Raw genomic sequence first — 13243 nt, 5'->3', positions numbered from 1 at the left:
CGCCATAGCAAACAGCTCGGCCGCACCCCCACCTGGGCCGACCGAGCAGTTTGCCAGGGCTGGTTTCGGTTCCCAGTTCACCTTGAGCATGATTAAAGCAGTTGTTTAAAGAATGAGGAAAAATGAGTTGATTTTCTTTCGTCTGCTCTATCATTGAATCTAAATGTGGTCCAGCTTGTTTTTGAGTGACGTTGGTATTCAAACACTTGATATAGGCGTGTTGGCCATTTATGCCTGTAACATTTTTTTTTAATAATTGTATAGCTCTCCAATCTCTGACGGCACAGCACTCAGGTTAATGTGCTGCATAGCCACACACTTTTAACGGCCAAAAGGTGAGACCTAATGGCTATGCCAATATTTGTCTTAGTTTACAGTTAAGGACACGGTGCCTCCTCCTCCGATCCGAACTATGAGCCATATGTACATAGATTTCAGTTTGCAATTTCCTAATTCCAATTCTTTGCAATTCCCTATCAGAAATTGCAAACAGATATGAACAACAATGAGCTTTACACTGTTAGCGATTTCCAGCAGGTGGCAACTGACCTACCTCAATATTATTCATAAGGTAGGTGGAATTATGCGACTTGTGGGGAATCGCTAAAAACACAGGGATGGTGGCCTTCTGGGAGCAGTAGACCTGTAGATTTGTGTATGGTTTTAAATAAAGCAACATATTTTTTTTAAAGCAACCGTCTTACTTAAAGAAAACGGAATGTGTTTCAAAACAAAAAAGAAAAACTTTTTTTAAATTTTTGTAAGAGTAGACAGTGAGGACCACTGCCTGCTCCTAAAAAAAATTTTTTGCATACGTTCCCAAAGGGGAAGGGGTCCCTTGGAGACCCCTTCCAGTTGGCGAATGGGTTACCACCAAATTGAATTTGGCAGTAAACAGGGAATGTTTTACAAATGCATTCCGGTTGCAAATCGTTCATACATGCCACTGCGAGAGGCTAGTAGGAAGAGACACCCTTAACATGCCCCTTCCTAATAGCGAATCGCTAACCCATTTTCCAATTCAGTAAAGGGATACTTAATGGTAAAATAGGGTTTGGTACATGTGAAAAGGGTATATCTGGACGCAAACAGCCCAAATCGGCCCGTTTGCGACCAGAACAAAGCTTCGCACATGTGGCTCTATCATAGTTATGGTCCTTCTCAGTTTCCATTTGTATTTATTCAGAGCTGGTAAGCGGGACTGTGAGGACCCCTTGTGACATGAATGGTGTGCCACCCCCACTATGATGTGTTGTGTGTTAAAGAAGTGCAGCTCTGCGAGGCTGTGGCTCCAGTGCTTAAAACTGTTGAGATGCAGAGTCCGTCTGACTTCTTAACTCTTTAATCATAAATACTGAGACAACCCCAATGATGCTACTTGAAACACTCCATGCATGGAAACTGCAAGCATTCCTGGCATGAGCTGCAAGCATGCACTTCAAGGGGCTATGCAGCAATGAGCCTCAGCACACCCCTGGTACAGCACAAGGCAAAGAATACCACAAGTACAAAGTTCAGCTCACCGGGCCCGATTCACAGAACTAACTTAAGACAAAATCCTAAACTTACTACTTTTGGTATTCACAGAAGTTAGGATTTTGTCTTAAGACAGACTTAAGACAGAATCCTAACTTAAGTCTGTCTTAAGTCTGTCTTAAGACAAAATCCTAACTTCTGTGAATACCAAAAGTAGTAAGTTTAGGATTTTGTCTTAAGTTAGGTCTGTGAATCAGCCCCACCATGTCTACAAGTGAACAGCCAAGGAAGGGAAAAAGAAGGGTTAAAGAACATGAATATGCTGAACACTAAATCATTTCATAACAAAAACTCTGAAGCGAATCAGAGACCTTCTATGGGGCCACTTTTGCATTATTTTTAACATGGGAAAAAGGACGCTAAAGTGTTGCATGGGGCTTGTAAGTAAGCCCCTATGTCTTGTAGTAGGACGTACAGAAAGATCACTTCCCACAGCACTCTCACTAGAAGTGTTGTCAGAATAGTTTGTCTCCATTTCAACTGGCAACTTGTTGCCAGGGTACCTCCAAGCCTAAACATGCTCCACCTGCAACTGTTACCACATTCCTGTTGATGGAGATGATGACAGAGGGGCCCATGGACTTAGTTACACACCTCCTGCCCCATCTTGGTTTCTATATCAGAACCTGATCCCCCACATTTCACTTCCTGCTCTCTACTGAGTTTAACTCATCATACCTGTGTTTGCACCTGCGCTGGTTGGATCTGATTCTGGCAACAATCTCCTCTCTGTCTGGAATAGCAGATCCTTTCACAGGCAACCAATCAGGACCGAGCTTGGAAGTGGCTGCTCTGCCTCTTAAAAACTCAAAAGGTGACCTTTGTGTTCCGCCTTTGGGAGTGATGCGAGGCGCCCACCACGTCTGTAAGGCTAGCACTCCTTTCAGGGGTACACTAGTTTCAACAGCTCTCTGCACACAGGGCTTCACCATCCTATCATGCATTCCACAAGACCATTAGCCTGCAGGGCATTGAGAGGTGGCCCCTGGTGTGTTATTCAGAAATTATTCAAGAATTCCTACATCTCTTGCAAGGGAAACTGCACCCTATTGCCCGTCACAAAATATTTGGGTATCCCATCACGTTTTAAGTTACCTTTGAGGAATTCTAAAACCGTCTATGTGCATACAGTACTCACACACCTGGTTGATACTCACTTTGACATGTAGTCTACCAATAATAACACAAACCTTTGAGTTGGCTGTAACAACTTGAAAGGTCCCAAGATGCCCAGACCCAGTTTTGTCCATGGCTTCTCCAGCACAACTGGTGATAAGGGAGCCGTATTAGCCATGTGGGTCTTACCATTGGAAGCACACAAACAGCATTCCTTCGCCACCTCTTCCACCTGGCGATCCATACTTGGCCACCAGTACCACTCTTGCAACCGGACTGTCGTGAGGCTTCTGTCAGTATGTCCGTCGTGACCCACCTTGGATCTCATGCTCTGTGGATAGAACAATGCTCTCACCTCCCACAAGCTCACTTTAGAAGAACATGAGTTCATCCCTCACCGACCAGGAAGCTCTTAATTCTGGACCTGGCCTCTTGTAGTGAGGCCCGCCCTTCACGAAACGTCTTGATTGTCGGAAACCATTCACCCATTTCTCCACTCTTTCCCCACTCATCCATCATGATCGTGGGGTCCCCTACCCTTCACACCCCATCCAAGTCATCCATCGCCACCTCGGTTTTGCCTTTCACTGGTACTCGTGTCAAATAGGTAGCGGTTTAATTTGTCAGCCCAGAAAGAGATTGAACCTGGAAATTGACCTCATCCAATCCTTCGTTTTACTGCTTAAGTCTAGGTGTCAACCTCAAGTCTAGGAGTTCCCCTCAAGTCTAGGAGTCCCCCTCACATCTAGGAGTCCCCCTCAAGTCTAGGAGTCACCCAAATGTCTAGGAGTCCCCCTCAAGTCTAGGAGTCACCCAAAAGTCTAAGAGTCACCCAAAAGTCTAGGAGTCCCCCTCAAGTCTAGGAGTCGCCCTCAAGTCTAGGAGTCACCCTCAAGTCTAGGAGTCCCTCTCAAGTCCAGGAGTCACCCAAAAGTCTAGGAGTCCCCCTCAAGTCTAGGAGTCCCCCTCAAGTCTAGGAGTCCCCCTCAAGTCGAGGAGTCACCCAAAAGTCTAAGAGTCACCCAAACGTCTAGGAGTCCCCCTCAAGTCTAGGAGTCCCCCTCAAGTCTAGGAGTCCCCCTCAGGTCTAGGAGTCACCCAAAAGTCTAGGAGTCCCCCTCCAGTGTAAGAGTCACCCTCAAATTTAGGAGTCCCCCTCAAATCTAGGAGTCACCCAAAAGTCTAAGAGTCCCCCTCAAGTCTAGGAGTCCCCCTCCAGTCTAGGAGCCCCCCTCAAATCTAGGAGTCCGCCTCAAGTCTAGGAGTCCCCCTCAAGTCTAGGAGCCCCCCTCAAATCCAGGAGTCCCCCTCAAGTCTAGGAGTCAGCCTCCAGTCTAGGAGCCCCCCTCAAGTCTAGGAGTCACCCTCAAGTCTAGGAGTCCCCCTCAAGTCTAGGAGTCCCCCTCCAGTCTAGGAGCCCCCTCAAGTCTAGGAGTCACCCTCAAGTCTAGGAGTCACCCTCAAGTCTAAGAGTCACCCAAAAGTCTAGGAGTCACCCTCAAGTCTAGGAGTCCCCCTCCAGTCTAGGAGCCCCCTCAAGTCTAGGAGTCACCCTTAAGTCTAGGAGTCACCTTCAAGTCTAGGAGTCACCCTCAAGTCTAGGAGTCACCCAAAAGTCTAGGAGTCACCCAAAGGTTTAGGAGTCTCCCTCAAGTCTAGGAGTCCCCCTCCAGTCTAGGAGCCCCCCTCAAATCTAGGAGTCCGCCTCAAGTCTAGGAGTCCCCCTCGAGCCTAGAAGTCACCCAAAAGTCTACGAGTCCCCCTCCAGTGTAGGAGTCACCATCAAATTTAGGAGTCGCCCTCAAATCTAGGAATCACCCAAATGTCTAAGAGTCCCCCTCAAGTCTAGGAGTCCCCCTCAAGTCTAGGAGTCACCCTCAAGTCTAGGAGTCCCCTCAAGTCTAGGAGTCACCCAAAAGTCTAGGAGTCCCCCTCAAGTCTAGGAGTCCCCCTCAAGTGGAGAAGTGTGGCTCAATGGTTAGAGCGGCAGACCCTGATGCAGAGGTCTAGCCCGGGACCAGGGTTCAATTTCCCGCCTCGGCGGGTCTTGGGCTCAAAAATTCCACGGACCTGATAATTCTCACCTCGGTGCCTATTCCAATCATGAAGTCCCACTCTGCAACTCTGGGCAATAGCTTGCTTAATCTCCACAACGGCCCCCACAACGCTAAGGATGCCTGGCCCACACCTTGGGGGTGCCCAGGGTGGACGCCTCACAGGGAAAGCCAGGATGGGTTCCACAGCTGTATTCGTACAAGCGCCTTGAGACCCTTGCGGGTGAGTAGTGCGCTATACAAGTATCAATTTACATTTACATTTACATTTACAAGTCTAGGAGTCACCCAAAAGTCTAAGAGTCACCCTCAAGTCTAGGATTCACCCTCATGTCTAGGAGTTCCCCTCAAGTCTAGGAGTCACCCTCAAGTCTAGGAGTCCCCCTCCAGTCTAGGAGCCCCCCTCAAGTCTAGGAGTCACCCTTAAGTCTAGGAGTCACCCTCAAGTCTAGGAGTCACCCAAAAGTCTAGGAGTCACCCTTCAGTCTAGGAGTCCCCCTCCAGTCTAGGAGCCCCCTCAAATCTAGGAGTCTGCCTTAAGTCTAGGAGTCCCCCTCAAGTCTAGGAGCCCCCCTCAAATCCAGGAGTCCCCCTCAAGTCTAGGAATCAGCCTCCAGTCTAGTAGCCCCCCTCAAGTCTAGGAGTCACCCTGAAGTCTAGGATTCCCCCTCAAGTCTAGGAGTCCCCCTCCAGTCTAGGAGCCCCCTCAAGTCTAGGAGTCTTCCTCAAGTCTAGGAGTCACCCTCAAGTCTAGGAGTCCCCTCAAGTCTAGGAGTCCCCCTCAAGTCCAGGAGTCACCCAAAAGTCTAGGAGTCCCCCTCAGATTTAGGAGTCCCCCTCAAATCTAGGAGTCACCTAAAAGTCTAAGAGTCCCCCTCAAGTCTAGGAGTTCCCCTCAAGTCTAGGAGTCACCCTCAAGTCTAGGAGTCCCCTCAAGTCTAGGAGTCACCCAAAAGTCTAGGAGTCCCCCTCAAGTCTAGGAGTCCCCCTCAAGTCTAGGAGTCACCCAAAAGTCTAAGAGTCACCCAAAAGTCTAGGAGTTTCCTCAAGTCTAGGAGTCCTCCTCAGGTCTAGGTGTCACCCAAAAGTCTAAGAGTCACCCTCAAGTCTCGGATTCATCCTCAAGTCTAGGAGTCCCCCTCCAGTCTAGGAGCCCCCTCAAGTCTAGGAGTCACCCTGAAGTCTAGGAGTCACCCTCAAGTCTAGGAGTCCCCCTCAAGTCTAGGAGTACCCCTCAAGTCTAGGAGTCACCATCAAGTCTAGGAGTCACCCAAAGGTCTAAGAGTCACCCTCAAGTTTAGGAGTTACCCTCAAGTCTAGGAGTCTCCCTCCAGTCTAGGAGCCCCCCTCAAGTCTAGGAGTCACCCTTAAGTCTAGGAGTCACCCTCAAGTCTAGGAGTCACCCTCAAGTCTAGGAGTCACCCAAAAGTCTAAGAGTCACCCAAATGTTTAGGAGTCACCCTCAAGTCTAGGAGTCCCCCTCCAGTCTAGGAGCCCCCCTCAAATCTAGGAGTCCGCCTCAAGTCTAGGAGTACCCCTCAAGTCTAGGAGCCCCCCTCAAATCCAGGAGTCACCCTCAAGTCTAGGAGTCCCCCTCAAGTCTAGGAGTCCCCGTCCTGTCTAGGAGCCCCCTCAAGTCTAGGAGTCACCCTCAAGTCTAGGAGTCACCCTCAAGTCTAAGAGTCACCCAAAAGTCTAGGAGTCCCCCTCAAGTCTAGGAATCCCCCTCAAGTCTAGGAGTCACCCTTAAGTCTAGGAGCCCCCCTCAAGTCTAGGAGTCACCCAAAAGTCGAGGAGTCCCCCTCAAGTCCAGGAGTCCCCCTCAGGTCTAGGAGTCCCCCTCAAGTCGAGGAGTCACCCAAAAGTCTAAGAGTTACACAAAAGTCTAGGAGTCCCCCTCAAGTCTAGGAGTCCCCCTCAAGTCTAGGAGTCACCCAAACGTCTAGGAGTCCCCCTCCAGTGTAGGAGTCACCCTCAAATTTAGGAGTCCCCCTCAAATCTAGGAGTCACCCAAAGGTCTAAGAATCCCCCTCAAGTCTAGGAGTCCCCCTCAAGTCTAGGAGTCACCCTCAAGCCTAGGAGTCCCCTCAAGTCTAGGAGTCACCCAAAAGTCTAGGAGTCCCCCTCAAGTCTAGGAGTCCCCCTCAAGTCTAGGAGTCACCCAAAAGTCTAAGAGTCACCCTCAAGTCTAGGATTCACCCTCAAGTCTAGGAGTCCCCCTCCAGTCTAGGAGCCCCCCTCAAGTCTAGGAGTCACCCTGAAGTCTAGGAGTCTCCCTCAAGTCTAGGAGTCCCCCTCAAGTCTAGGAGTTCCCCTCAAGTCTAGGAGTCACCCTCAAGTCTAGGAGTCCCCCTCCAGTCTAGGAACGCCCCTCAAGTCTAGGAGTCACCCTTACGTCTAGGAGTCACCCTCAAGTCTAGGAGTCACCCTGAAGTCTAGGAGTCACCCAAAAGTCTAAGAGTCACCCAAAAGTTTAGGAGTCACCCTCAAGTCTAGGAGTCCCCCTCCAGTCTAGAAGCCCCCCTCAAATCTAGGAGTCCGCCTCAAGTCTAGGAGTCCCCCTTAAGTCTAGGAGCCCCCTTCAAATCTAGGAGTCCCCCTCAAGTCTAGGAGTCAGCCTCCAGTCTAGAAGCCCCCCTCAAGTCTAGGAGTCACCCTCAAGTCTAGGAGTCCCCCTCAAGTCTAGGAGACCCCCTCCAATCTAGGAACCCCCTCAAGTCTAGGAGTCTTCCTCAAGTCTAGGAGTCACCCTCAAGTCTAGGAGTTACCCAAAAGTCTAAGAGTCAGTCAAAAGTCTAGGAGTCCCCCTCAAGTATAGGAGTCCCCCTCAAGTCTAGGAGTCACCCTCTAGTCTAGGATTCACCCTCAAGTCTAGGAGTCACCCTCAAATCTAGGAGTCACCCTCTTACTACCGCTGCAGTAGAAACCCTGGACCAGATGTCAGTGGTCTGTCTTCACTAGGAAGGGACTGTCCCACAAATAAAACCTGAAATGATTCTGTGCCCAGACTATCGCTAAGGCCTTCCCTCCCAGCCTCCATCTGACATTACATGAAACACTCCATGCATGGAAACTGCAAACATTCCTGGCATGAGCTGCACGCATGCGCTTACAGGGGTTACGCAGCCACTAGCCACAGCGGTCTCCCTCCTTGTACACCCTGTAAAGCCACTTTTGAAGTCACTAGACAAAGGGGGCACCATAGTAAGTAAAAGGATATTACTGCCTCTGTCTCCATAACCCAGTGGACCAGGGACTGCAGAGGCTATCCAAGGGCTTGTCCAGTGTCTCCCCCCCCCCCCACGGGACCCTTAACACCCACTCAGGGTGGTAACCATCCATTAATGGCCCAGGGAGAGCTGGCCGCTTTGAAGTGCAACTCTTGTTCTAACCCCTGTTAATCGGATCCCAGGCCAATCTTAAGATCACTTTTCGTGATCACATGACTTAAATTAATGTGAAACAAAGACTCTGTGCACGAGCCTTAAGAATGGGGGGTGGTCGAAAACAGGAGTCCGAAAAACAAAACCGTAAAGACTCGAGAGAGGGTTACTTGAGCCTGCATTCAAAGAAGCATGTACTCACACAAGCATACACCGCAGAAGCTGTACTCACAGGACTGGAAGTTTCTTTTTATCTTCCATTTTTGTATGAATTGCAATGATTTTAATTAATTGTGCAAATAAATATATCTATCTATCTATCTAAATATCTATCTATCTATCTATCTATCTATCTATCTATCTATCTATCTATCTATCTATCTATCTATCTATCACAGGACCACAAACTCACAGGAGTGTTTACTTACAGGTTCAAGCACCCACAGAGGCATGTATTCACAAGATCCCGTATTCACAGGATCATACATCCACAGGAGTGTCTACTCACAGGATCATGCACTCATAGGAGAGTGTGTGCACTCAAAAGATCATGTATTCACGGACTATACACCCACAGGAGTGTCTACTTAAAGAATCACGTACTCACAGTAGCGTATACTCACAAGATCAAGCACTCACAGGACCGTGTAATCACAAGATCCTGTATTCACAGGATCATACACCCACAGGAGTGTCTACTCACAGAATCACAAACTCACAGTAGCGTATACTCACAGGATCAAGCACTCACAGCAGGAGTGTGTAATCACAAGATCCTGTATTCACAGGATCATACACCCACATGAGTGTCTACTCACAGAATCACATACACACAGTAGTGTATACTCACAGGATCAAGCACTCAGAGGAGCGTGTAATCACGAGATTCTGTATTCATAAGATCATACACCCACAGGAGTGTCTACTCACAGAATCACGTACTCACAGTAGCGTATACTCACAGGATCAAGCACTCACAGCAGGAGTGTGTAATCACAAGATCCTGTATTCACAGGATCATACACCCACAGGAGTGTCTACTCACAGAATCACGTACACACAGTAGCGTATACTCACAGGATCAAGCACTCACAGCAGGAGTGTGTAATCACAAGATCCTGTATTCACAGGATTATACACCCACAGGAGTGTCTACTCACAGAATCACGTACACACAGTAGCGTATACTCACAGGATCAAGCACTCACAGCAGGAGTGTGTAATCACAAGATCCTGTATTCACAGGATCATACACCCACAGGAGTGTCTACTCACAGAATCACGTACTCACAGTAGCGTATACTCACAGGATCAAGCACTCACAGCAGGAGTGTGTAATCACAAGATCCTGTATTCACAGGATCATACACCCACAGGAGTGTCTACTCACAGAATCACGTACACACAGTAGCGTATACTCACAGGATCAAGCACTCACAGCAGGAGTGTGTAATCACAAGATCCTGTATTCACAGGACTATACACCCACAGGAGTGTCTACTTAAAGAATCACGTACTCACAGAAGCGTATACTCACAGGAGCGTGTAATCACAAGATCCTATATTCACAGGATCATACACCCACAGGAGTGTCTACTCACAGGATCACGTACTCACAGTAGCGTATACTCGCAGAAGCATGTAGTAACGGAAGCGTTTACTCATAGGAGCATGTACTCACGGATTGGTGTCAGTACAACGCGATGTATTACAACGCGTTCCGTTACAACGCGATTTTTACATCGCAAATACCATTACAATGCATGCCATTACAACGCATGGCATTACATAGCAGATACTTTTACAACGCATGGCATTACATCGTAAGTATGGGTAAGTATATCTTTTTTTTTAAAAATGTAATAAAGTTAATTAAATTAATTTAAAATAATAAAAATAATATAACATTTTTAAAACAGTAATTAATTTAATTATAGTAATTTAATTAATATTAAAATTGATATTAATTAAATATATTTAAAATAATATAATTAATGAAATATAAAACATTTATAAATAGAAAATAATATAATGTAATTAATTACAATAAATATAATTATAATTTAATTTAGTTATAAATAATACATAATCTAATTATATTTAATAAAATTAAAAGAATTTAAATAATTAAACATTTTTAAATAATATAATTTAATTATAATCGTTTATTAATAAAATTAAATTAATAATTGTAAATATAGTTATTAATGTAATTAAATTAAATAAAATTAATTTAATTAATTTAATTTATATAAAGTCGTAATACCCCTGTACCCCAAAACCCAAACCCTGCCCTAAAACCTAAAAACACCCCTGTACCCTAAAACCCAAACACTGCCCTAAAACCTAAAAACACCCCTGTACCCCAAAACCCAAACACTGCCCTAAAACCTAAAAACACCCCTGTACCCCAAAACCCAAACCCTGCCCTAAAACCTAAAAACACCCCTGTACCCCAAAACCCAAACCCTGCCCTAAAACCTAAAAACACCCCTGTACCCCAAAACCCAAACCCTGCCCTAAAACCTAAAAACACCCCTGTACCCCAAAAGCCAAACCCTGCCCTAAAACCTAAAAACACCCCTGTACCCCAAAACCCAAACCCTGCCCGAAAACCTAAAAACACCCCTGTACCCCAAAACCCAAACACTGCCCTAAAACCTAAAAACACCCCTGTACCCCAAAACCTAAACACTGCCCTAAAACCTAAAAACACCCCTGTACCCCAAAACCCAAACCCTGCCCTAAAACCTAAAAACACCCCTGTACCCCAAAACCCAAACACTGCCCTAAAACCTAAAAACACCCCTGTACCCCAAAACCCAAACCCTGCCCTAAAACCTAAAAACACCCCTGTACCCCAAAACCCAAACCCTGCCCTAAAACCTATAAACACCCCTGTACCCCAAAACCCAAACCCTGCTCTAAAACCTAAAAACACCCCTGTACCCCAAAACCCAAACCCTGCCCTAAAACCTAAAAACACCCCTGTACCCCAAAACCCAAACACTGCCCTAAAACCTAAAAACACCCCTGTACCCCAAAACCCAAACACTGCCCTAAAACCTAAAAATACCCAAACACCCCAAAACATATACATCAGTACCCCAAAACATATACTCCTATACTCATACTTATTTTAAAAAATACTTAAATTAATATATTTAATTTATAATATTTAAAAACGAAATAAATATTTTTTAATAATTAATAATAATTAAATCAATTATAAAATATTAAATAAAAAAAAAAAAAAAAATACTTACCAATACTTACGATGTAATGGTATGCGTTGTAATAGCATCTGCTATGTAATGCCATGCGTTGTAATGGCATGCATTGTAATGGTATTTGCGATGTAATAGCTGCGTTGTAACAGCATTACGTTGTAAAAGATGCGTTGTAGCGGTAACACACCTGTACTCACACATCATGCACTCACTAGAGCGTGTACTCACAAGTGTGAACTCACAGCTGAGTGCACTCACAGGATCATGCACTCGTGTGAGCGAACACTCACACTATCATGCACGTGGAGGAAGTAAAAGGGCTTCGGGTGGATATTGTGACCCTCAGAATGAGTGATAGGATTAGAAGCCCCCCTCCGGGTAGGGGGCTGGGGCAGGGGATGTGGCTGAACGGCGCAGCATACACATACGTGAGCAGCCCAGGGTGAAGCTGGGAACCATGTGGCGTCGGCGTGCCACGTGCGGGCAGGGACTGTGCAGACTGGCACAGGGTGAGGTGGGTTCCGCCGGGGCTGGACTCACCTCGGTAAGGAAGCAAAGAGCAATCACCAGGGCAGCAAGCAGATACAGCTTCCTCATGATGGTGAGCGCCATGAGTCGACCTTGTGGCGCACCCCTTGTATCTTATAGGAACAGTCGCTATCTTGGGGGAAGGGGCAGTGCCAGGCACGGGCGTGGCCCCATTGTCTCACGGGGTTCGAGCGGGGGCTGTGCGGGGCGAGAGCTCCGCCGTCCCTAACCTGATCTCCGCTGGGACTGAGTCCAAGCGCTCAGAGGCAGCGCTCGGCTCCCAGGCGCCTCGGGCTGTCCCTGGGAAGGCACTTGTCAGGTTCCCTGTCCAAAGAGACCGGCCCGCTCCGGCAGAAGCTCTCAGACTCGTCTCATGTCTCGGTTTTTAGGAGGGTCGACTGAAAAACAGGAGGAGGCACTTTATGTTTCCAGAAAAGGACTAAATAGGAACTGTTCGTACCAAAGATGTTAAACTTCTTTATACGTGTTGAAAAGCTGCAGTTTATTTATGTGCCTGCTCGGTGTTTCTAAGGCGCATAATAAATTGCGCCATCAACCGAGGGGCGCAGAATGAAGGCACTCGGGGGCAGATTCGCAAGCCCCGTGCGCCACTTTTGCGTCATTTTTTCCATGTTAAAAAATGACGCAAAATTGGCGCAAGGGGCTTGTAAATCTGCCTTCGTTCTGCGCCCCTCGGTCGATGGTGGAGCCTGGACTGGGCGCTTCACTCTTTTCCCACATTGAGAGCACTGCGCCAGCACTCACAGGACTCAGCTGCAGTCAGTCCACGTTTATTCCAACAACCTCCGCGCTCTAAAGATCGTGGCCCCGGGGGCAGCTTTTTAGGGGTTTCTTCCGCCTGTGGCATGAGGCATGAGGTGGTTTCAAGAGGCGGGGAGCGTCCGATGGTGGATGAAAGAAGACGCATGAGGTAGCATTGAGAGGTAATGAGCGTCCGGTGGAGGATGAAAGAAGAAGTATGAGGTGCATTCAAGGGGCTGAGGGCATCTGGGGTTGGATGAAAGAGGCATAAGGTGGACTCAAGAGGGCGGCAGCATCCGTTGGTGGATGAAAGAAGAGGCATTAGGTGAAATCAAGCGGCAGCGAGCGTCTGGTGGTGGATGAAAGAGGCACGAGGTAGTATCGAGAGGCAGCGAGCGTCTGGTGGTGGATGAAAGAGGCACGAGGTAGTATCGAGAGGCAATGAGCGTCTGGTGGTGGATGAAAGAGGCACGAGGTAGTATCGAGAGGCAATGAGCGTCTGGTGGTGGATGAAAGAAGAGGCATGAGGTGGAATCAAGAATTGAAGGTACCCCCATTGAGGAACGCATTTATAAAGGAAAACATTTTAATCAACAACAGCCAACAAAAATAGAGGAAGCTGACTTCACAGGCC

The 13243-nt window shown here is 47.4% G+C and overlaps 1 protein-coding gene across 1 annotated transcript in view; it reads right to left on the bottom strand.

Moving 5' to 3' along the window:
- LOC147740902 (NXPE family member 3-like) overlaps positions 1-11991 on the bottom strand; it is a 198204-nt gene extending 186213 nt beyond the window's left edge. Inside the window, exon 1 of the mRNA XM_086936006.1 lies at positions 11860-11991. Within this exon, the coding sequence (XP_086792132.1) occupies positions 11860-11931 (72 nt within the window). The 5' untranslated portion in view covers positions 11932-11991. The remainder of the gene's footprint in view (positions 1-11859) is intronic.
- Positions 11992-13243: the final 1252 nt, after the last annotated feature.

The sequence above is a fragment of the Lissotriton vulgaris genome, chromosome 1_1 (genome assembly GCF_964263255.1).
Source record: "Lissotriton vulgaris chromosome 1_1, aLisVul1.2, whole genome shotgun sequence".
Taxonomy (NCBI): Eukaryota; Metazoa; Chordata; class Amphibia; order Caudata; family Salamandridae; genus Lissotriton; species Lissotriton vulgaris.
This window is presented reverse-complemented; position numbering and strand designations above follow the sequence as displayed.